At 49.9% G+C, this 24,586-nt stretch overlaps 2 protein-coding genes across 10 annotated transcripts in view; one reads left to right on the forward strand and one right to left on the reverse strand.

Moving 5' to 3' along the window:
* GNAL (G protein subunit alpha L) overlaps positions 1-2,759 on the forward strand; it is a 90,920-nt gene extending 88,161 nt beyond the window's left edge. For both annotated transcript variants that reach the window (XM_061170356.1, XM_061170357.1), the window contains 2 exons: positions 630-697; positions 1,172-2,759. In XM_061170356.1, coding sequence (XP_061026339.1) covers positions 630-697; positions 1,172-1,318 — 215 coding nt within the window. In that variant the 3' untranslated portion in view covers positions 1,319-2,759. The remainder of the gene's footprint in view (positions 1-629; positions 698-1,171) is intronic.
* Positions 1,765-20,915, reverse strand: MPPE1 (metallophosphoesterase 1). Of its 8 annotated transcripts, none has more exons than XM_061170364.1 (11): positions 20,857-20,915; positions 19,934-19,996; positions 11,905-12,305; positions 9,245-9,353; positions 7,476-7,579; positions 6,813-6,887; positions 6,027-6,210; positions 5,846-5,914; positions 5,645-5,767; positions 4,902-5,042; positions 1,765-1,870 (listed from the first exon to the last, which is right to left on the reverse strand). In XM_061170364.1, the coding sequence occupies exons 3-11, from the start codon at positions 12,198-12,200 to the stop codon at positions 1,859-1,861; spliced, it is 1,113 nt and encodes a 370-aa protein (XP_061026347.1). In that variant the 5' UTR covers positions 12,201-12,305; positions 19,934-19,996; positions 20,857-20,915; the 3' UTR covers positions 1,765-1,858. The 8 variants fall into 8 exon arrangements, with proteins under 8 accessions (XP_061026347.1, XP_061026346.1, XP_061026345.1 ...); XM_061170363.1 differs by lacking the exon at positions 1,765-1,870 and adding an exon at positions 3,082-3,987 and having other exon boundaries at positions 5,846-5,911; positions 6,027-6,135; XM_061170362.1 differs by lacking the exon at positions 1,765-1,870 and adding an exon at positions 3,082-3,987 and having other exon boundaries at positions 6,027-6,135.
* Between the last annotated feature and the right edge of the window lie 3,671 nt (positions 20,916-24,586).

The following is a 24,586-nucleotide window of genomic DNA, read 5'->3' on the forward strand; positions in this document are numbered from 1 at the left end:
TTGAGTTTCCTGGGCCACCAGAGTCTCCAAGGAGGGATTTGCTTATGGCAAAATAACCCCACTCCTCAAGGTTTAATCCCAAACTGGATAAAGCAGGATGAAGGGGGCTTTCCCAGAAACTTCAGTTAGAAGCTAAGAAACCTATCGCGGTCTTTGCACCAACCTCAGCCAGCCTGGCAGGGTGCTTCCTGGGCCCGGGTAGCAGCCGCCGTCTGGGAGCTCCCCAGCCCCCATGCCACCCACCCCGCAGCAGCCGGGCCTGCTCTGACCTTTCCTGGGAACCAGCCCCTCGCTCCCCTTACCCTGTGTGGTCAGCATTTTTCCTGGGAAAAGTCTCAGGATGAGCTGGCAGCCCTCCCTGCAGGACGGTTCACCAGGTGCAGGCGACTGGGGGCCGGCTCACCAGTCAGTGAGACGCTTCATCTGACTTGAGTAGAAGCTGTTCACCCGGCACCAAACACAAACCACTGTTGAAGTCAAAATGACCTGGGAGGACGAGAGAGACGAAGGTCACATTTCAGTCTTTGGCTGCATGGCCCGTGTGCTTCCGTGCTCTGTGTGCACAGCCTCCATCCAGCTGTATCTGTGTGTCATGTCACTTAAATAAAATTCCCTTTCATTTTCTACAGCGACACCAGATGCGGGAGAAGATCCCAAAGTCACAAGAGCTAAGTTCTTCATCCGGGATCTGTTCTTGGTGAGCATTTTCCTTGCCCTTTGCTGTCCTGCCACCTTAGGGTGACCCTGCTCTTTGCACTTAGTCTCTCATGAGCTCATTTAATCTCCCCCAAACAATGAGGGATGGGAAGGTGTTGTTCCCTCATCTCATAGCTGAGCACACGGAGGCTCAGAGAGGTCAGACTTGCGACCTCAGGTCACACAGCTTCCCAGCAGGAACGGGCAGGGTACAGGCCCCGGGGCGGCACTGAGATGGCCGACCCCGCTTGCGTGTTGCCTTTCAGTGGGATGCGGGGTGTGGCCTCTCCTCAGCTCAAGGGTCACGTGGAAACGGACTTGCTCAGGTTCAGACGTTCCCTTTTTGAAAACACTCTGTATTTTGAGATGATTTCAAACTCACATAAAAAGTGAGATCTGGGGGGCTCAGCCCTGACACACACACCCCCGCCCCCTGCCCTCGGTCCTCCGGAGCTGACGGGCTGCGTCTCCGCAGCGCATCAGCACGGCCACGGGCGACGGCAAGCACTACTGCTACCCGCACTTCACGTGTGCCGTGGACACGGAGAACATCCGCCGCGTCTTCAACGACTGCAGGGACATCATCCAGCGGATGCACCTCAAGCAGTATGAGCTCCTGTGAACCCCCAACCCCGCCCCGCGTCCCAGGGCCGCCCGGCACAGAGCAGCGAGTCCCCGTCCATTGTGCGGGCTCTCGTGACCGCTGGGCCCCCGGCCACCTCTGCCCCCACCTCCCCGCCCCGGTCTGTGTGGGGGTGGGGGGGCCCCGACTCGTGGAGAACTTGGCAGATGGGGAGACGCACTGGCCCAAGCGCGACCGGGCGTCGCCCTTCCGACCCCATGGGCCCACGACTCAGAGGAGCCCCCGACCCACAGTGGGGACAGAACCCCCTTCAGTCCTGTCTCCAGGGGCGGCTGGCCTCAGCCTCTGTGTCAGAGCCCCTCTGACCGTCCACACATCAGCAGAAACCCCCCCCCTTGCTCTGGCCACATGTGTCCCGTCCACGATGGTCCCCAGACTCACGCTGCTCAGGCAACGGCCTCCTTTCATAGGTTCTTTTTGTTGTTTTATTGCTGGTTTATTACACTGTACAGACCACGAAATGTAATATTATTTTGTATAACTACTCAAGGAAAATCCCTGTAGATCTCCGTGCCTTGACTATGGCTGTCCCTGTAAAAGAAACGTGTTTCTGTTGTGCTGAACAGCTATCATCATACTGCCGCTTGCTCTGAGAAAGGGAGTGAATGGTGTATAGAGAGTTTAGGGTATTTTATCAGGTTGGTACTTTTTAACAATACTCCTTGATAAATATATATATATATATATATATATAAATTTATATAAATATAAATGATACACGTTAATCATCCACATCTCACAAAATGCCACACCCACATCACAAGCTTCTTTCAGGGAACCAAGGATGTTTTTTCTCTCCAGAAAACATGTTTCTCAATTATCTGGCAATTTAAAGACTTTTCCAAGGTCACCCATTCCCTTAGTCAAAGTTTTTGAACCACTTACTTGACCACAGGTCTCATCGTAAACAAAGAGCGAGAAAAAGACAAGGGTTCCAGACTTGTCTGGCCTTGGAGAATCAAAGGATAGAACGTGATTTGCCTTTTGAAGAAGAAACATTACAAAACCTTTATCTGAAATACAAAGTCAAAATACATGGCTGTTTCTCAACCTTGAAAGACTTGCAAATGCAGCCTCATGAGTTACATCCAGCTCAAGACCTCGAAAGCCGGTTCTCTCTGTCTATCCATGGCCTTGAGGGCGGTTTTCTCAGGTCAAAGACAATCTTTTAAATTGTCCAAGGTTATATTTCAATGACACAAATGCAGAGATGGGGCAGCCTAGCCTGCGTTACTGCATTAACTTCCATTTCGTCTTTTAGTCTTTAATATTTTTAAGTTTACTCTTTAAAGCAGCATCTTATAATCCTTTGTAAACTCATCCACATTTAAATACTGCTCTTCCATGAAATAAAGGATGACAACTTTACAGACAATGCACCATCACATTTTTTTTATTTCATTATCATCGAATTCCTGTTCCTGTCATCCTTGATTATTTCATAAAATTCTCAGTTGAACTGAGACATATGAAGTGGAAATGATTTTCAGTTTCCATTGCATTTTCAAAGTAAAACATGAAAATCTGAAGAGCTACAGCCCCACACATACACCCAAAAAAATGAAGTTGTATATTTTTACATGCATTATTATTCAACAATTCCGCTGTAACTAAACTTCCTATTTAAAAGTCTGATTGAAGAGCCAGACTCCTAGGGGAAAAAAAACACAAAAAGATACATTTTATCCGGTTTAAAATTACCAAGGCATATTTATTTTTAAATACCAAAAGCCTCTTCCTTGTCCATTTTTCAAGTTTCTTTTGATCACTGACAGGCATTCAATTCAAATTTAACAACTTGGTCTGCTGGAGAGAAAATTACACTCATCTAAAAATCTGATTCCAGGGACTTCCCTGGCGGTACAGTGGTCAAGACTCTGTGCTTCCACTGCAGGGGGCACGGGTTTGATCCCTGGTCAGGGAACTAAGATCCTGCATGCCGCATGGCGCGGCCAAAAAAAATAAATTAATTAATAAAAATCTGATTCCATTAATTTAGCACAGAAATACAGAAGTCTTGAGAACAATGTATTCCTGCTTGTAGCATCTGTATTTTATTTTAAGTATACAGCTTTATAAAATATAAGAACTTGAGAACTACTCATAGGAGGACAGAAGCAAACCCAGCATTTGTGAACAGCTAACCCTCCGTCTTGGGGAAGGAAGGCTGTCTAGTGCATGCAAGTGATGACATTCATAGCTTTTACACACTGTACAGATACAATCTTTGATTACACATATATTTGATAAAACGAGAAGACAGACCTGCTGTAGAGACAAGTCCCATTTTTGCAGCGTAAGAACAGCACAATCAACTATTGATTCTGCAGGACTCTGCACCAGCGACCCAGATCCTACGAGCTGTGCCCATGGCCCACTTTGGTCTCGCCCTCCGTAAGCACTGCCCGAAGTTCAGTTTCGTTGGCTTCGGGACTTACTACTAAGTGCAGAACGTCTCCTGCTACTCACGTGGTCTTAAATTTTCTAAGCATGTTCCAACCGAAGTGAAAAGGTGAGGCTACAAGCCCAGCATGGACTAACATGAGGAGCACGAGGCCCCCAGCCGCCGTGCAGTACGTGGTCAGAACCGTGTCCTCGCAGGGCAGGTAGCACTTGGCAAGGGCGTACTCTGTGGGCGTGACGCTGCCCTGGAGAGTAAGCGAGACCGTTAGCTGCCGTGACAGCGCCAACCCGCAGACCCAACCGAGGAAAGGCAGCCGCTGGGCTTGAGGCACCTGAGACCTAGGGCACAGCCTTTAGCCGCCCCCCCCCCCCCGGCCCCAAGCACTGGGTCCCAGTGTGCTGAGTGCACACGACCTGGAGCTGACCTCCACTGAATCTAGCCCCTGGCACGGGGGGTTCCTCTAAAACCCAGGGGGGCACATGGCAGAGGGGTTCAGAGAGGCCTGGAGACTTATTAGCATCAGTGGTCATCCAGGAACAAGCAGGACACGGCTGTTTTTCATGCCACTTGATGCTGAAACAAGCAACTGTTACCAGAAATACATGTGCTGGGGGCATCTCAGTGGGCTTTTTTTTTTTTTTTTTTTTAGTAGATGTTTTTGCTATGTAGAATGACAGTGGGGAACGTTCATTTACTTTGAATTTGAAAACAGGAGGTTTTCCCCATCTTGTTATGAAGTAAAAGCCCCTGACGTGAAAGCACTGTGACCTAGATGCTGGACTCATGGGTCAAAGAAAGGAGCTGAAGCTTCAGGCCATCACTAATTAACATCTTTAATAAACGTGCAAGAGCTGTAGCATTTTTCTGTCAGAACAAATGGGCATGTTTGGAAAATAACACAAGATGACCCTGCTTCCTTAGAAAACGGAACAGGCAGAGCTGGTACCCGAGGGCACTGCAGGGACGCAGGATGAGACGCCTTGAGGTGTCCCCCCGCAGCCGCAACTGTCCCCTGAGAGGTGTTCCTGCTGGTGTGCCTGGGGGGGTGGTGTTTACAGCTTCTGTGTATTTTCACAGATTGCAGCAATTCAGTAGTTGATCACTGTGTTGATTTAAATACGTATGAAAGCTTTGAGACGAAAATAAAGGTTCACGTACCATGATGAAACTGGGGTTGTTTCTGTTCCTCCAACTGAAAGATGGCACGCTGACCTCCAGGACGCCGGCCCCATGCAGGACCTCACAGGCGCTGTGCGTGTGGCCACTGAGGACCAGGCGCGGCCGGAGCCACCACAGCAGCTGCAGTGACAGCGGAGGTGGGGAGAGTGCAGCCGGGGCCCAGGGCCACCGCCACAGACACCAACCCGCGGCCACCGCCCCGTGGCTACCATGAAGCCCCCGCAGGCGGGCAGGCCCGCTTCCCTCGGCCCTGAAAATCCTTTGGGCTGTTTAGACTCCACCAAAAGTTGAGCTCAGGCTCTTAGGGAGAATCTATTCTTCTCAATCCAGATTTCATATTTTTAATTATATTTTCTCTTTATAAGTATTTTTATAAATCTACTTCATAAATGTACTTATATTTTGCTTTGCATATTACATACACCATATAGTATATAAATATTCGTGTGAGTATATACATACAGACACACACACTTAAGAAAGCACATTCTAATTAAGTCCCTAAAAACTTAACTCTAAGTGTCATTCACCTTCCCAAATACGTGGTGATGGGAAAACAGAATAAAGAATAGCTGAGAACATTATTAACTAGATCTTAGGGAACAGAAGTGGGTTTCCTGGGGAGGGGGCGGGGGGAGGGAGGATGAAACAGGTGTGCAGGCACTGCCTGTCCCACCCCGCTCCCTGTGTCCCCACGTCCCTGCGTCCGGGAGGCAGCAAACCTTCCTCGAGGCCTCCTGGGAGAGCGCGTCGTAGCGCTCCTTGAAGGGGGTGTACTTCTCATCGGGGGGTGCCGCGTCCTCCCCGGAGCAGTTGGCGTCATTTCTCCGGTAAAGCGGGAAGTGCTGTCCAGGGTCAGAGAGGAGTCAGGGGACCATAAGACCCTGGAAGCTTCCTCCAAACATGGGCGGGGACCCTCTCACCTGCAGGAGGATGGGGGCCGAGGCCGGCAGCCGCTGCCCGTCTCCACACTCTTGGGGGCGATGCTCCTGCTGGTCAGAGGTCAGGCCCTTAACTCACACCCCCGCCTTCACTGGACGGTGGACGGTGGGGAGGGAAGGCAGGGAGGCCATGCCCTGGGGGTGGGAGGATGTGGGGTCCTACCTCCCGGGAGCAGTTCAGCCGGTGAGAGATTTCCAGGAGCTCAGCCTCTGCTCCAGAGCAGATGTCACAGCTGTCCCCTTCCAGTGCGACGCTGTTAACCATCACGAAACTGAGGCAAGGGCAGGAGATCAGCCATGGGCCACCTGTGCAGTCTGCTGGTGACTGTGTCCCTGGGACACAGAAGCTACACACCCACAGGGAAGAAACCCCAGCACAGCTGTAAGTCTCAGCCCGGCTGTGCTGTGTCTGCAGGTGCAGACGTTGCTAAGAGGACAAAACAGCATCTCTGGGCGACTCCAAGACACGGTAAAGGCTTTTCCACCCTGAACGTGTGAGAGGTCCCAGGTGACCGCCACGCTGAGCATCTGACCTCGTGTGCCTGGACCTCGGCTGTAAAATGGGGAGACAAAGACCCACCCACACACCCTGGCTCCCTTTGGAGATGACGTGAAATAAGACGACAGAGCAGAGCCTAAAACCCGGCGGGGGGTAGGGGTGCTGCAGAGCTAGCTGGGCCGAAGGAGCCCAAACTGGGATTGACAACAAGGCCAGCTGTGGTTCCCTGGGCCCTCTTCCCTCTAGTGCACCGTCAGAGACGCCCACTACATGTGCCTTCCTTTCCCACATGCACGTCCACCGGGCACGAAGAAGGTGCCTGACATTTAAAGAATTTAGAGATAAGAAGCCGATTAATCCAATGATCTGGGATATGACCATCGTGTTTAAACTTTCTTAAGGAAATTCAAGTTCTAGGGGTCTTCATAAGAATTCACAGATAATACTCACTTAATTCCTTTCCAAGAAAACAGCCTTTCAGGGTTGAAAACTTTCTCAAATCGTTTTATTTTGTATGTGTTCATCCTACGTTCAATTGTAAAAAGAAACAGTTTTCAGAACGAGCCATTTTAAAACGTCTTAAGAAGTATCATGAACACAGAAAGTAACTTTCGGGACCTGAGGGCCCGACCAGCACCCTTCGTTCTGAGCTCCCACGGGCCCCAGGTGGGCAAGGTGCCACCCCCACTGCCCCACCACTGACCAGCCCAGGGCCTGGAGCCTGGGGCTAGCAGCTTCGTCGCCAGGGCCCCAGCTTCCTCACTGGTACAGTGGGTAAAGTAATAAAAAATAATAGGTAAAATAAGAAATTAAATGTACAGAAGTACAGTGCTTCTAACAGGCTGGCACGTCAGAAGCACTGTGTGAACATTAGCTAGTAAAGCCCAAATCGTCTTGTTTTCTGATTCCCGAAGAAAACGGGCCACGAAATGTAAGTTTCAAGTTAGAATCACTCCAGGGCACATACAGATCAGCCGTGAGGCAGGCGTATGATGTGCAGGACAGCAGTCCCGCCCGCGTGGAGCCCCGCCACCTGACCGCACAGGTAAGGCCCCCCAGGCTGGGCAGGCAGGAAGGCACAGCCGTGCACAAGGGCCTCCTCTGACCACTCACTGGTAGTGGAAGCCGATGTCATGGTTGCCAGCCACGGCCCTCAACTGCACATGGGGCGGGTGTCGGAAGATCTTCCAGAAGCGCCCCACGTCGTCCGCCCAGGCCTGCGGGGAGAAGCACCACCGCTGTGGCCCGGGAGCCTTCCCTGCCCTGTTTTGAGGGTGAGGAGGTCACTCCCACCCAGATCAGACGTTCATAAAGCCAACATGCGGAATTTCTAACATTCTTTTCCCAAAACTAACTTAATATTTTAACTATTTAATTTGATGCCAAATTTTAATGAAATGGTGTTATCTCCCCAAACCACCTGCTTCATACACCCACTACTTCAAGGTCACCTGACGGCCACGCATGGACCCCAGGCTGAGTGAGGATGCCCGCAGATCTGGGCATGTCCTAAGAACGGGCTCTGCAGAAACGTCAAGTACACTGTGTGTCCCCCCAGGATGAGGACCAGCAGCTCCCGCGGGGTCACACTCCCTGAGGCTGGACGGGGCGGGTAGGGCCCAATGAGATGTGGGGGAAAGACAAAGTCCAACAAATCTCTCAAGACTTTTCTGACTTTAACTGTTAAAGCTTGAGAATGATGCTTGTTTAGTTCTTATTTTTATTAAGCCTAAAAACATAAACTGTACAAACACTCCAGGCTGGACGATACCTAGTTGAATAGTAGTCAACTTTATCCTAAGAGTTTTAAATTTGGCCCAACCTAGGGAAATAAGCTGGATAGAGATTCCTTCAATACATTTACAAAGACTTTAACAAATAATACTTAAGGTTAGAATAACATAAAATTAGAAAAAGATAAAATGTTCCCCTTGATTTGCAAAACCAACATCTATATCCAACCTCATTTTATAACTAGTTGCTTTTTACATACAGCATTTCCATTATTTCATAATTAGTTCTGCACTAGATCACAACAAACACTGCAACCCTATGAACACTGGGTTTCTATCATACTTGGACCAAGACTTTCTTTGTACAGCTTAGGACCGTCCTGGGAAATTTCAATGAATTTTTAAAAATATCTTCCAGGGGACTTGCCTGGTGGTCCAGTTGGTTAAGACTGCACTCCCAATGCAGGGGGCGCGGGTTCGATCTCTGGTTGGGGAACTGAGATCCCACATGCTGCACGGCGCAGCCAAAAAAAAAAATCTTCCAAAACCATTAGTAACAGAACATTTTTAACTAAGCAGCAAGAACAGCTTTTTTTTTTTTTCCCATTAATCCCAAGAATGTAGTAGGCAAAGCATTCTGACAGCCAAGGTGAGAAGGGCCTTTCTCTCTGGTTTGTGGAAAGGTTCACATCACCCGGTCTCGGGCCCGAGGGCAAAGGAACCTCCCACCAGGGCCCGGCTCCCCCCACCTTCCTCAGAGGAAGGAAAATGAGAGTAAAGCAAGTAACCTGTACATAGCACAATCTCATGATGTAGCCATTATATTTTAAGAGCCTAAAGTCAAGCTACGTTTCAGCATGTACTCTGTAACTCCGGGGACAACTGAAACGCTTCCCTCTTGCTTACTTTTCCCCTTCCGAGAGCTTCGTGGGAAGCGTCTGGCTAACCCAGGTGTCTCCTACACAGACAAACCTAACATGAGCCGACCTAACTCAGGACCGTCATTGACACAGAGCCCAAAGACCTCAGGACAGGCCACACACTGTTCATGCTGGAACCTCCGACCCACGGCCAGGGCTCCACGACCCCCTGGGCTTCCTGTGCTGGACCTCAGCACAGGACCAGGGCGCCAGGGTCGCAGGGTCCCACCTGGGAGGAGCTCCACTTCCCTTCGTCAAAGACATCTCCCAGGATGAAGACGACTTCGGGCTGCAGCAGCCACAGCGCCGTCTGGAAGGCTCGCTCCATCTGCCACTCCCTGGAGGCCAAGAGGAAAGGAAAGGTCAATCCGATTCTCGGGTGGAGCTACATCCAGCGGATGGTCTGATGGGCCATTTAAAATGTGAACTAAAAGGTCCCCGCTCCTTCTTCCATGGCCCCCCTTGCTTGGAAGAGCCAGGGTCCCCACCTGCTTCACTGAGGGGGCAAAGGCACCAGGGGACCGCCAGGCTGCCCCTCCCACCACTGCAAGGACTGCCTCCCTGGGTGGGACCCGCAGACCAGCCCCACCCTGCACGTGAAGCTGTCCCTCCTTCACCAGAGCCCAGGGGCCTGGGAGGCCTGGATGCGGCTTCCAAAGATGCCAATGACGACGGACACACGGAGGAGATGCAGCACAGGGCTTCTTGGGGGAGACGAGAGACACAGCTCAGCATCAGAACTAAGTCCTGTCGACTCCAGACGTACCAGCAACCACCCCAGAGGAAGACGACCGCTCAGAGCCTCGGGTCTGCAGCCCAACAGGCCACAGCCCAACACGGCGCCCCCCAGTAACCCGTGGTCGCCTCGCCAACGCTGCCTACTGCCTTTGATTCCTGGTTTCTCTGTGGTCAACGAGACAGTGAAACCTGCTTTCATGGATAGTCACGGGATGAAGCGAGCGGGCATGGCACCCACACAGGTAGGGCTTCAAATCGGCAGCGCCTGCCCCGCCTCCAGCTCCCTGGCCAACTCCGACTCCACCACTCTCCTGCGATCCCAGCTCCTCTCCCCTCCCAAAGCAGGCGTTAAGTCCGGTGCACAATAGAGGGGACAGTAACTGTCCATCAGGGGAGACTGAGGCCAAGAAACCTCTCTGCGTGGCCACCGCTTCACCCAGGACGCCTCACAAATACACATCTCGGTTTGCCCTGATTTACTGTTATTCACCCTGGCGAGGAAAGCGTGTAGTTAACAGCAGCAGGAGGACAGGGCAGGCTGCTCACGGGACTGCTCATAAACAAGGCTCCCTAGGTGAGGCCCAAACAGAGAACCTGGGCCTCGCCCTAGCCCTGGTCTAGCTCTTGCCTCCTGGGGTTTAAAACTCTGAGGAAGAAGGTACAGCAGCCCCGCCGTCCGTCCCGCCTCCTTCACCCACCCTGGGGACATCCCAAGAACTGGAGGACATTCCCGCCCACAGGAGTAAAGGCCTGTCCAGGGAGGCACAAATGAAGCCACGGTGACGAAAAGGTGCCAGGGACAGGGCCACCAGGGCAGGAAGCACCCCCATCAATCGCCTTCATGGCATCAAGCACAAAGGCCAAAGGGTGGAAGCAACCCAGTGTCCGGGAACAGATGACGGATAAACAGAATGTGGTCCATCTAGACAGCAGAATAAAACACAGCCTCAACAGGGAAGGAGATCCTGCTACCTGCCACCACACGGGTGGTGACGACGGACACAAATCTGAAACGTCCTGGAGGACGTTCCACTCAGTGAATCAAGTCAGACACAAAACGACAAACACTGTAGGACCCACTTACTGAGGGACACAGAGCAGGCAAGTTGCTGGAGACAGAAGTAGATGGTGGGGGACCAGGGGCTAGGGGAGGGGAGGGGAAGTCAGTGTTCAGTGGGGACAGAGTCTCAGCTGGGGAAGATGATGAGGTTCTGGGCATGGATGGGGTGACAGCTGGACAGTGCTGTGAATGTGCTTAATGCCACCAAGCTGTGCACTTAAAAATGGTTAAGATGGTAAGTTTTACATTATTTGCATTTTACCACAGTTAAAAATAACATTTTTAGGAACTTCCCTGGTGGCACAATGGTTAAGAATCCGCCTCCCAATGCAGGGGACGCGGGTTCGATCCCTGGTCAGGGAACTAGATCCCACATGCATGCCGCAACTAAGAGTTCGCATGCCACAACTAAGGAGCCAGTGAGCCACAACTAAGGAGGCCACGAGCCGCAACTAAGGAGCACACGTGTCGCAACTAAAGGAGCCAGCGAGCCGCAACTAAGGAGCCCACAAGCCGCAACTAAGGAGCCCGTCTGCCACAACTAAGACCCAGCACAACCAAAAATAAATAAATAATTTTAAACAATTTTTTATTTTAAATAACATTTTTAAAAGCCTTCCAATGAGAAAACAAACTAAGCCAAGCAGGTCTAAGCTGTCCCCAGGGAAACAACCACAAATCTGCTCCTCCTCCAGTCTCCCAGAGGGGCAAACCCAAGGGCTCAAAATTTCACACCAGAGAGGTGAGGGGGAGAGGGAGACCCCTCCGCGGACCTCGTCCACATGGCCCGTGAGGTTTCCCGTGTGAACCCACTTGCAGATGGGGAGAAAAAGGAGCTCAGAGGCCTGATAACTAGTCCAGAGCCACAGGACTCAGACCCACACCCGACTCACAATCCTGGGTCCTTGTACGTAACAGACACTCAGTAAATAGTAAGTTAAAGGAAAAGCCAAATGCCTCAAACGCCCTTCTTTGAGGAGAAAATAACGAACGCGTCCCCAAAGCCGTGAGGCCCAACCCGTGGGGAGAGGCCGACAAGCCTCCAGCCTACGGACCCGCAGAAAACCCTCCATAATTTGACCAGCCCCTACCTCCGTAATTTGTCCAGCCAGTGGCCTCTCACAGCCCCGAGCAGGTGGGTGTCAGCCAAGAACATGGCCCTGAGCACAGGCTCAGGGGTCCCGAGTCCACCGGCATCCGCAGGAGTTTCCACTGCAGGCCAACTGCACCGGAAGATCACTAGGTAATAGATTAGAAATTCACAAAAGAGAAACACAGCAAAGACGATGGCCGTGAGTCTCAGCAGCACCAAGCCCCTCCTCTTCAGTGGACGGAGGTGCTGCCTCCCGGCCCCCAGCCGGGTCGAGGCCATGTCCCCTGCAGCCATGTCCCTGCCTGGGGGTGCAGCAGCCAAGTCAAATCCACCAGACTTCCCACAAGGAAACTAGACTCCTGGCCAGGTGCAGCTGGTGCTGGTGTCTTAGCCGAGTACCTGCAGGGAAAGGAAGAGGACCGGGTGATGTGTGTCCCTTAACAAGCCACTGTCACTAGCCCTCCATTAAGAACTAGCAAGGTCCAGAACCCTATCACCTTCCCAGATAAACAGGACTGTCCTGTACTTTCACGAGGACGATCCACCACATGACTTACAGATAAAGCAAACAGTGGCTTCCTAGGCGGTCTCTACACCTCCACGTGACAGGATAGCGCTACTAGAATGATCGTCCCACCGAGATGACAAAGTTTTATTACTACTTTAGAAATCATGAGATGGAGGGAGTCTAGGGAAGGATGTTTAAGGTGCGAGACATAACAGGAAAAGTCAACAATTAGCAAGCAGGTGCCACTTGGCTACCAAAAGGATGCCCCACCCACCTCCTCAAAAATCAACAGGCCGTAGCCCCATGTAACGTGTTGCCTTTGGTGTGAATTCTCCACTTTTCTACACGGCTCTTCCACAAAAGAAGTAGACATTCACAGACAAGGTGCTTCCTCGCTGGCTCAGGGTTGGGGTCTGATGCAGCCACAGCCATGAACACTGCGTTAGGTTACACACATTCCCACAAACATGGGTTTTCACCTGCACATCAGCCTTAAACTTTAGATGGCCTTCCTTTATAAGACATTTACGTGCGGTTGTCTCTCTTCGGGAACCTTTCAAATGTTCACGGGTTCATCTGAATCGTAGATGAACTTTGCATCCATTTTTGACACATCTGACGAGAATGCTGATGAAAGGGTGGCCTGAGGTGGGTTTTGAGAGGTGGCCTTCCACTTTAGGTTCCTCCACTAGTGCTCAAGACCAGGATCCTACAACAGGTGGTGACCTGGAGGCCACAGAGAGCTCAGACTCGGGAGAAGCTCCAGAAGGCAGGGGGAGCTGTGGAGACACCCACCATGGATCCTAACTGAGCCAATAAATACAGAGAGTCCTTTCCAGGGAGGTGATTTTCTAGGATGGATCTAGGAACCTTCATATGGTTGACAACCAAAGGGACAAGGACACTCATTCTTTTAGGGCTTAAAACAATCGCCACAAAGTCCAGCTTCCAGAATGTTCACACCTGCACCTGTAAAAGCCCAGCCTACTCCACAGTGGGGTTTATAACACGCAACCCCTAAGACGCGGAAAAACAGCAAAACCTCACCTAAAAACAAACAGGGGCAAACGTGTATGTTGAGCCATTAAACAAAAGCTTAAAACACAACCCAGCATTGAAAATACCAGAAACTGATCAATGAGGAAGCCTGCTTGCAACGACTGAAATCATGCTGACGGCTGTGGGGCTGCACTGCTCAGGACTCACCTCCACAGGCGGCTTTTTAGAAACGAGGAAAAGACGGGCAGGTGCTTCCCACCTCCCCGTCCCGTCCCGTGTCTGCCCGCGAGCCACATTGTTTATAGTAAGTACCCGATGGGAGAGGGAGCAGGACTCAAAGGCTAGATTTTAAACACGTCCCTTGGGACACAGAGGTCACAGGCAGCCGCGCATGTGACCTGGGATCACGGAAGACGCACGACACACAACAGCTTTACCCACAGGTCTGGGCCGTCGGTGATGGGAGCCGGCCCTTCCCCTCTGACCTGGACTGTCCTCCCCACCCGTTTTCTCTAAGGAGAGTGCAGAGTGGCTCTGAGGGTGGTAGCGCCGCCTCGTGATGTGTGGTCACCCCACGCGAACCTCTGCCCACATGGCCAGCGCTTCCTCGGATGGCACGAGGAGGAAGAGCAAGTCCTTTTTGCTGCCATGCACTCATCACGGTCACACCTCAGACGTGGACAACCATCAGTGTGACTCGGGGCATGGACTCTCTGCTCGCTGATAAAAGAGGGAAAAGCGAAGGAACTCGAAGGAGTAACGAACTCTCTCAACACCATCAGCCTCCTCAGCCTGGACTCATTCAAATGTACCAAAACCACTTGCTCTCACTGTCCCATTTTCTTTCAAAGTCCTAGAATCTCCTAAAATCCTGAAAGCCAAGGCCAAAACAGCAGCTGAAACTTGCTAGACCCTAATGTCCCCGCCCACGAGGATGGGAGGGAGGGAGCCCCAGCCCTGGGGCTGGTCTGGAGCCTTCCGTCAGCAGCCTTTGCTCTGTGGGTCCCAGTTTCCCAACGAGAAAACCCTAAGGACAAGTTAAATGGCTCCTCCATGCCCACTGCTCCGTCGGCGTGGTGACAGAGACCTCGGAGCACAGGGAGGTCACGCCCCGGGGGAAGGACACAAGAGCACGAGGACAAGCAGAGACACCGTGGGTTTGCACCGTGGGCACAGGGACCCCTCCCAGCCCGCCCTATGCCCCACGGCTGTCAGCTTAGATAAGGGCCCAGGCAAACGGGTCAGAGGGCACGAGCCCTGGCCCTTCCTCAGGCTTCCGTGTTCTTTCTGCCCTAAACAAACAAACCAGAGGACTTAGAAGGAAGGAGGGAGGGAAGGGGAAGAAAGGAAAGAAGGGGGGCAGCAGGCCAGCCAGAGGCTGTTGAGACACATTTTCTGGAGAAAACCCCAATACCACGTGAACCTGGTATAATGTGATCATTAAAAAAATAGAACTCGCCATCAGAGTGAAAACCATATTTGACAGCTTCTGACACCAAATCTTTCAAACAGAATTCCTTTTGCTCAAAGCTTGGAAACTGCTTTTCTTCCTCTTTCCAGAACTCACCGTACCATCCATCAAAGTCGTGTTCCCAATGCTGTCTGCAACGTCATGGCCACAGCCCACCCCCTTGACCTTCTGAAGTGAAGGCAGTGTTCAGGGCTGATGCGGTGGGGGAACCAGGCCAGGCGTGGCTCTGAGCCCCACGCTAGGGGCCCAGATGTCACTTCCACCACGGCTGCTTCCTACGGCCCTCTGCTCGCTCCCAGCCTGCGGCCGGCCTCAGGAACCTGGCTGCTGCTCACTTCCTGGCCCAGCTCGAGGGAACCTGCAGCCATGGGCAACCAGTCACTACCCTGCAGCCGGCGGGGCAGGAAAGAGCAAGACGGAGCAGCCCGGGCTCTTCTTCCGGTGTTGCATCCTCCGTCAGATCTGTGAGAATCGACCGCAGCTCTGCTGGGGGACCTCGGCAAGTCCCAGACCCTCCCTGGGCCTCGCGGGGTCACAGCACCTGCCCCCACTGCACCCGCGGAGATTGACAGAAATGTTCACAGAAGTGTTTTGTTTTTTTTTAAAGTCTTTCTATTGTTGACAGTAAAATTAACCAACAGTCGATCTAAGGAAAAAATGGAAAATTTTATTCAAGCCAACCTGGGAGATGGTCTTTGGTTTCTGAGACAAAGGGTCACACATCAAATGTATCACTGACAGTTTACACAATCCAGACCTGCACGTACGAGCAGTGGGTGGTGGGCCGTCACGGTCCCTTACAAGTTGAAGAAGAAAGGTCACCCCGTAAGGAGCTGTGACCCTTGATGAGATGAAGAAGTAAGGCCCTCTCTAAGTAAGGAGGGCTGGTCAGTGCAGGTGCACAGCACACACTAAAGGGGGGAGGAGGCCCAAATGGGCAGAGAAAAATTTTGCATCTAAGGTTTTCTCGTCTTGCCATAAAATATGAATTTTATTTCATCCCTATGAGGCAGGCTTCTCAGGACAAGATTAGAGTCAAGCTCACACCCTGAGGGATTCCCGCAGGCTGGGTCAGTGGAACTCAGCAGGTCCAGGGAAGGAGGGTCAGTGACCGGAGGGTGTGGGAGCCATGGCCGCCGGGGGGACCCTGCTTCTCCATTCATTCACTACGTGGTGCTTCTAACGCTTCACACCTGAAGCCCCCAGACCCTTGCCTCACTAAAAGTAAACCTTATGTTTTATCTCAACCATAATAAAAACCAGTGACTTAAGATCCCCACAGCTGTTAGGGAACCACTGACTGAAACCGCCCGCCCTGCCCAGGGAGGATAATGACCGCTTGCATGATTTATCTTACAACAGGAGGTCCTGATAAGGAACACAGACTGACAGACAAGCTACCGACAGACAGAAGAATTAGGGAGAGCCCAAAAGAAGGCAGGAGACGCCAGCCTACAATATGTCCTGCCAACCTCTCAGAAACCCTCACGCTGGAATCCATCTTGACTGAGATGCCTGCACTGCCAGGAATCGGACCAAATACAGGCACAAGCAAAATGACTGGCCATAGATGACCTGGGGAGCTAAACCCATTACCATAAACCCTGAGACTACAAGCATGTGGCAGAGCAGGTCTCCTGGGTTCCCTTACCCTGCTGCTCTCCACCTGGGTGCCTCTTCCCACTAAAGTTTTCTGCTTCATCAGTACATGTGTCTCCTCGGACAATTCATTTCTGAGTGTTAAAGACCCCACCCTTGGGCCCTGGAAGGTGTTCCCCTTCCGGTAACACAGCCACAGCTTGAACCACCAAATGCTACTGTCCCTTCCACATCCAGGCTCTCACAGGCGAATGAAGAGAAAACGTGTCCTTTCCTAGACTAAGCGACAGGGGGTCTGGTCCCTCCCGGGCCCAGATGCCACCATCCCCTCCCGCCTGATCAATAAACACACGGAAAAGATGTGTTTATCCATCTGTATCACCAGACTGTAAGAGGAGGAAGTGGGAGGTTATGATAAAGACTATATTCTGTGTGTTGCCTTCTTGGGATTAATGATGAATAATTCTGTCCATATTAGAAGCTTTCCTCTGCGTTAGAAGGTTTGGGCTCAAAAGGCAAAATTAATAAAATGTTATTGTTTTCATTCCCCAAGATCAATTTGTCAGTTTTATTAAGCTCATCAAATTTAACCCAGCAGGAAAGCCATTCAGGCTCCCGACACAGCTCAGTCTGGCCTCGGATGAAGGGGCAGACTCACAGATCTAGGACTCCTCCTGGCTTGTCTACATGTAAGAGGCCCTGCTGACCCCTACAGGGCTGAATCTTGGTATTTTGATTTCTACTACACACACACTTCTTATTCCTGACAACACAGACGACAACAGTAAAAAAACAGCTCAGTAACATCTACTGAAATGGAGCAGGACCCTATGGGGCCCACTCTGGTACAAGGCCTTTCTGTGTGCCCCGTTTCTCGTTTGTAGAAAATAGGCTTCACTCAACCTCCTTGACCTTTCCCGAGTCCCAAAGGGCAGATTCAAACAGTTACTAATCAGGAAAGGAAAGGAAAGGAATGCAGAGACAAGGAAGTAACAGTCAAGAAACAATAGTGCAGCCTTGGGGCAGAGTCCTGGTTCCCCCTGAAGAGATACAAGTAATAATGACTTTGAGCTCTTCTGCAGAACTAAGGCTCCCACCAGGTGGAGGATGGCAACTTCAGGCTGAGCACAAGATTCCTGGAGCCCCGCCCTGCTACCTCACCACCAACCAAACAGAACAAAGCCACACACCCTGTACTCTCCCCCCCAAGTTTTGCCTATAAAAACTTTTCTCTGAAAAACCATCAGGGAGTTTGGGGTTTTAGAGCATGAGCCACTTGTCCTCCTTGTATTGGCGCCTTTCCAATAAACACCGCATTTTCCTTCACCACAATCTGGTGTCAGGAGATTAGACCCAAGTTTGGTTCGATAACACTACTATCCCAGAATTTTTCAAAAAGCTAGAAGAGACTCATCACTGGTTTATAAAATCAGTTTGGTGGTTTCTGACCCAAATTTTTAAAAATAAAATAGAATAAAACAAAACAGAAAAGACAAGCCCGTAGGGCACACTGTGGAGGAAAGGCAGAGTAAAGCTTTGAGCTCCGTTTTTCTGTACACATGCCTGTGTGCACTGGCCACGACATCAACAATACTTCCTACTACACTAGGCTCTCCGCTCCCTGCACAGGAACCCAGCCCATTTATCTTCATGTCCCCCCTCTCATGCCCACTTGGTGTCTGCAAACAGTAGGTGCTCAATAAATGTGTGTCGACTTAATGGCTTACGTTTAGTTTTATTTATTTTCCCAGGCATTTTAGAATTACAAACACACAGCGTGGCTGTTTCGGTCCATCATCTCTCTTTAAATGCACAACAGTCTACCCTCATCAGGGACACAAGAGGGAAAAGGACAGAGGCTCTTCCTGCTCCTCTGAGTGGGAGCCAGGTGGGAACGTAAAGGCTGGCAAACGTGCGCCCAGAACCGTCCTCTCACCAGCCCCAGTGTGGGACTCAAACAGAGGAAGAGCCCGGGCAGCTCTCTGGTTGGATGGAAGTGATGACAGTTTTCCCCAGCCTCTTTGGAGAAAACACTTTCTTCTAAAAGGGAAGGACACAGAAGCGCTTGGAGCTCCTGGGGTCTCCCCTAATGTCTGGGGCCCGGGTGATCCCAAGAGTCAGGGAAGCCCACACCCCAGTGTGTTATTTCCCAGTGTGTGACCTCACGCAAGTCACTCAAAACAAAACAAATAAAAAAGGGACAGGATGGTTATTATCAAAAACAAAACAGAACAAACAGAAAATAACAAGTGCTGACGAGGACGTGGAGCAATTGGAATCCTTGTGAACTATTGGTGGGAATGTAAAATGGTGCAGCCACTGTGGAAAACGGCATGGTGGTTCCCCCCCAAATTACAAATAGAACTACATGATCCAGCAATCCCACTTCTGGGTACATACCCAAACGTATTGGAAGAACAGACTCAGATATTTGTACACTAATTTCACTGCAATACGATTCACAATAGCCAAAAGGTGGAAGCAACCCAAGCGTCCACTGATGGATGAATCATGAATATACAAAATGTTGCATGAACATCTAATTACAATGGAATATTATTCAACCCTTGAAAAAGGAAAGAAATTCTGACACAGGCCACAACATGGATGAACCCTGAGGACAGTATGCTGAGTGAAATAAGCCAGACACACAACAACAAATACTGTACGATCTCAATTATATGAGGGCCCTTGGACTTCCCTGGTGGCTCAGTGCTTAAGAATCCGCCTGCCAATGCATAGGGCACGGGTTTGAGCCCTGGTCCGGGAAGATCCTACATGCCGCGGAGCAACTAAGCCCATGTGCCACAACTACTGAGCCTGGGCTCTAGAGCCCACAAGGCACAACTACTGAGCTCACGTGCCACAACTACTGAAGCCCGCGCGCCTAGAGCCCAGGCTCCGCAACAAGAGAAGCCACCTCAATAAGAAGCCCGCCTGCCGCAGCGAAAAGTAGCCCCAGTTCAACGCAATTAGAGAAAGCCTGTGCGCAGCAACAAAGACCCAACGCAGCCAAAAATAAACAAATAAATAAATTTATATATGAGGGCCCTACACAAGTCAATTCCACAGAGACAGAAGTGGGACGGTGAGTGCCAAGGCCCGAGGTGGGGGGAATGGAGAGTTATTATTTAATGGATGTTGAGTTCCATTTGGAAAGAGGAAAAAGCTCTGAAAATGGATGGTGGTGATGCTTGCAGAACAATGTGAATGTACTTAATGCCACTGAACTGTGCACTTAAAAACAGTAAAATTTATGTTATGTAGGTTTTGCCAAAATTTTTTTAAAAAAGAAGACAAACACATGCACACAGAAGACCCTATAAGTTAATAATGTCCTATAACAAGGGCTTCCTTTTAGATTTAAATTCACTACTTTTATATTTAAAAAAAGAAGAAAAATTGTTGGTAGCTTGGATTCAGGGGAATATCACTGGGTCATTTTCTCACCTTTTAAAGCCAGAGACCGGTATGAAGGTTGGCTTGTGCTCCCCAAAATCAGAGCGCCTCTACCTGAAATAAAACACAAACTGTGTGCTTTGTGGCAGAATAATCTTTCATTCATTAACTATCGTTAAAGCGGAAAAAGCATCAACTCCTAGAGGGCACAGTGGCTGCTGCCTCCTGCACACAAGGAGCCCGAGCCACGCTGAAAGTAAAAGACACCGAGAACCACACAGCTAACGACCTAACGACCGACATTAGTTACTGGCCAAGAACAGTTCTTTTAAGTTGTAGTATAAATATTTACACATAAAACACGTATACAACATTGTTCTTTATGGCCCAACACACAACAATAGTAGCTGCAGTCCATCACTGGGAGCAAAATATTTCATCCATTGACTGATTTTTAACTTCAAAGCTATCACTGAATAGTTAACCTCCCTCCCCCAAAAAATTAGCATTAAAACATGTTTAATACTTGTTCATTAATGTTAAATTCATTATTACCACAATGTCATCAGTGGCTGTTTGCATGTTAAATTTTCCATCTTAAATTACATTTTTAAATAAGACGGGTTTTTAAAAATCTACAGCAGCAAACTAGGAAGGGAGCAGCCCTACGATTTAATACATGGGCCTTAGGTAATGGTAATTTTCCAGCAAATAAATAATTTCCAGTATACCATTTTCTCAAGAGGTAAACCTGCGTTCCTAAAAGGGCAAGGGGGCTGCAGCTCGCAGGGCCGGGAACAGCAACGAACGGAAGCACAGACGCCGCAGCGCGGAGGTGACCCGGGGCCCGGCTGCCTGGCCCCCACCTGCCTGCGCAGCCGCCTGCTCCTGTCCCGGAGGCCCAGCCCCGCGCCGGCCTCGGGCCGCGGGCTCCCACCGCAGGTCCGCAGGGCTCGCCCCGTGCGTTCCCGCACCTGCCTCAGTGCGCCCGAGGTCTCGGAGCTGCCGGCGGCGCGACGCTTGCTCGGCTACGGACCCAGCGGGCTGCGGGCGACGGGCGCGCGGGGCGGAGCCCGAGCGCCGTTGGGGCGCGGGGGGCGGGGCGTAGAGGCTAGGGGGTGAAACGCAGGGGCGGAGGGGCGCGCGGGGCGGAGGGGCGCGCGGGGCGGAGGGGCGGGGCGCGGGCCGGGGCGCTGGGCGGGGTTACCTGTGGCTGGAGACGCTGGGGGCGCTGGGCAGGGGACGCACGGCGTGGCGCGCGGAGCTGGGCCGCCTGTGGGGCTTTCCCAGGGCTCCCGCGGAGGGTGGCTGTGCGGCCGCTCACCTGCGTCACCGCCTCTCCGGCTGCCACGCCGGCACCGGGCCGCTTTCATCCTCTTCTGCTCAGCGCCTTCAAGAAACGGGTGCGGAGTGAGACAGACATCAAAGTAACTGTTTATTTTGGATTTTCTTTTTAAAAATTTTTTTATAACATTATAGCAGGGCGTGTTCTACTTTTCAATATGCTTTCATATCATTACTTCAAATAATCCTCAGAATAACCCCGTAAATCAAGAGCAAGAATCACCATGTCAGAAAAACAAACTGAAGCTCAGAGCAGTGGTTCAGAGTCTTCCAAACAACCAAGTCCGGTCCGTTTTTCAAATCTATGAGTACAGTGAATGTACTGAGATGTAATATAAGAAGTCGCATAGAGAACAATTAGCAAAATGCCTGGTATATGTAAGTAAGCGGTAAGTGGTAATTATTATTATTAATTAAAATATTGGAATATTTTCAAATATGCCCAGATAAACAATTTTAACATCACCAAAACCGGCACAACTGGACTCTATATGAACAGTGATATGATGTAACAGGAGGTAAGCATCACCTCCAAAGTATTCTCACTAACCGGAAAAGAAAAGGAAAAAAAAATGGAATCGGGTTAAGCCTAGAACTACAAGCTTAAGGAAATACAGGGACCAAAGGAACATGTTATGTTACAACAGCAGGAAGCGGTCAGCCGAACCCAGAATGTGGGGAGTCTACAGACCAAATGACCCAATTTCTTTATTCAACAAGTAGCATCACGACAAAAGGGAGGAGGGCAGGAGGAGGATCTGTTGTTGTAAATCAGACGGGAAACAAGGCAGCCAAATGCAGTTCCTGGCCTGGGTTGGGTCATGATTGGGACAAACTAACTTCAAAAAAAAAACCAAAAACACTTTTTAAAAGATTGGGAAACTTGGACATGGAATGAATGTTAGGTGATACTAAAGAATTATTGGTAATTTTGCTATGATAATGCTCTTGGGGTTTTTTGTTTGGTTGGTTGGTTGGTTTGGGGTTTTTTGTTTTGTTTGGCAGCCCCACGCGGCATGTGGGATCTTAATTCCCCGACCAGGGATCAAACCCATGCTCCCTGCAGTGGAAGCCTGGAGTCCTAACCACTGGGCGGCCAGGGAATTCCCCTGTATTTTTTTAAGATTAGAGAATCATACTAAAATACTTACAGGTAAATTATATGATTTCTGGAATTTTCTTTAATACTCCAGAAAAAAATTTTACGGTAGGGAAATAGGAGAATAACTGCTATTGGCAAAATGTTGCTAATGCTGAAGCAAGGAGATGGGTGTATGGCACAGTGTTTGGCAGAATAATGGCCCCCAAAGATGTCCATTCCACGTCTCCCGACCTGTGAACAGGTTTCTTACATGGCAAAAGAGACTTTGCAGATGTGTTGAAGGTTAAAGGGCCGTTTATCCATTAGGTGCTGTGAACTGAGTGAGTAGGTACCAGATCCAAAACCCATAGACGATGCTTAGGGCAAAACAATCTGACGAGTTATTCCCACAAACCCCCCAAATGTCAGGGGAGTGAGGATGAACCACAGATCGCTGCAAGACCGGGTGACATCAGTGTAGATGCAGGTAGAAACAGGAACAGTAAAGAATCTGATGGACCTGATGACAGGGAACCCCAAATTGCGTCAGGTTCTGCAGGAAGCATGGAGAGGAGAGCAGCTGAAAACAGGAAGGATTTTTCTTCGTCCAGCGGCAAGGGGCCCATGGATGGGCCTGAGGGGCTGGAGCAATTCTTCTTCTGGAACAAGACCCCACATGGAGGGGGACTCCCAGGGTGGGATGAGAATTTGCAGGACATGGACAAGAGACATGGAGGAAAGAAGTGCAGATAAAACTGGGAAAGAGGGAATTGCAGAAGGCAAGCTCTCACACGTTAGCCTGCCGATGACAGCAACAGAAGGTGTTGTGAAAGCTCTCTGAATGCTGCTCCTTTTGGATGTTCAGAAGTAAATTCAGGAATGAGCATTAGGGAAGAAGTGAGGTCAAAAGTCAGCAAAGTTATCATCAGAAAAAAGAGAACAAAAAGTAGAATAACATTCCTGAAGACGATGAAAGCATGCCACAGAAACATACCCACAAAACAGACCAAAACCGTCACCTACTATTTCAGAACAAAGTAAAGACATTCAGAGAATGAGAGACAATGTAAATCAGAATCAGGAGAAATTAGAAATAAAAGAAAAAAATTAAGAAATAAAGATTAGGGGGCTTCCCTGGTGGCACAGTGGTTGAGAATCTGCCTGCCAATGCAGGGGACACGGGTTCGAGCCCTGGTCTGGGAAGATCCCACATGCCGCGGAGCAACTAAGCCCATGCACCACAACTACTGAGCCTGCGCGTCTGGAGCCTGTGCTCCGCAACAAGAGAGGCCGCGATAGTGAGAGGCCTGTGCACCGCGATGAAGAGTGGCCCCCGCTCGCCGCAACTAGAGAAAGCCCTCGCACAGAAACGAAGACCCAACACAGCTAAAAATAAATTAATTAATTAATTTTTTAAAAAAAAGAAAGAAAGATTAAACTAAAGGAATGAAAGGAACTTAACATAACAACACCTTAAGAGAAATGGAAAGTGAAAAGGAGAAAATCTTCATAAATTTTTAAAAAATGAAGAAAGACAAATGAGTGTAAGAGAGGCCGACAAATATTGAGGACAGCCAGGAGCAACCAACAGATAACAGGAGTCCCAGAAGATAAAAGCAACGTGAGAGAACAGTTCTAAAACCTGCAATTCAAGGAAACGTTCCTGAAATAAAAACTAGGCATACTTGAAACATATCGAAGGCAAACACTACATACCTGAGACTATGAATTCAGAATGTTCATCACCCAGACATATTCTAGTAAAATTATTGGGTTTTCAATAAAAACGAAAAGAAAGTATCTTTGGACATCCAGGCAAAAACAGCAAGTGACTTATGAGGGAATAGGATTTAGGTGATCATCAAACTCTGACAGTGTGCTTTATGCCACAAGAGAACAAAGTACATGTACTTAAGATTTTGTAAGGAAAGAAAATGTGAGCCATGGACTTTATATGTAGCAAAAGTGAATTTCAAGTATAAAGGTCATAGACCACTGTTATCAACATGCAGGAATTCAGAGAATTCAGTTCCCGTGATTTCTCCCAGAAAACAATCTTCAGACCATCAGAATGACTAGGGAGAGACATTGCTGTAAAGACCAGAGGTGAACATCAAAGTCACAGTGTCATTTGAACTAAGACCAAGTTAGGGTTAAAAGAGAGAGTGGTATGTAATAGCTATACGCTCTGACAAGATAGATGTACAGCTTTTTTTTTTAATGGCGGAAGAATGGAGAACACAAATGCAGAGACAAATTCTTGTTTTCAGTAAGCATTA

The sequence above is a fragment of the Eubalaena glacialis genome, chromosome 15 (genome assembly GCF_028564815.1).
Source record: "Eubalaena glacialis isolate mEubGla1 chromosome 15, mEubGla1.1.hap2.+ XY, whole genome shotgun sequence".
NCBI lineage: Eukaryota > Metazoa > Chordata > Mammalia > Artiodactyla > Balaenidae > Eubalaena > Eubalaena glacialis.

Excerpts from the sequence above, each read along its gene's own strand:
- MPPE1 (XM_061170358.1), bottom strand. The coding sequence starts at position 12,200 with ATGGCTGCAGGGGACATGGCCTCGACCCGGCTGGGGGCCGGGAGGCAG. Across the intron at positions 7,580-9,244 it reads GGAAGTGGAGCTCCTCCCAG|GCCTGGGCGGACGACGTGGG; the intron begins GTGGGACCCTGC and ends TTCTCCCCGCAG. Across the intron at positions 6,211-6,812 it reads TTTTCTTGGAAAGGAATTAA|CTTCTGTGTCCCAGGGACAC; the intron begins GTGAGTATTATC and ends GTGGGTGTGTAG.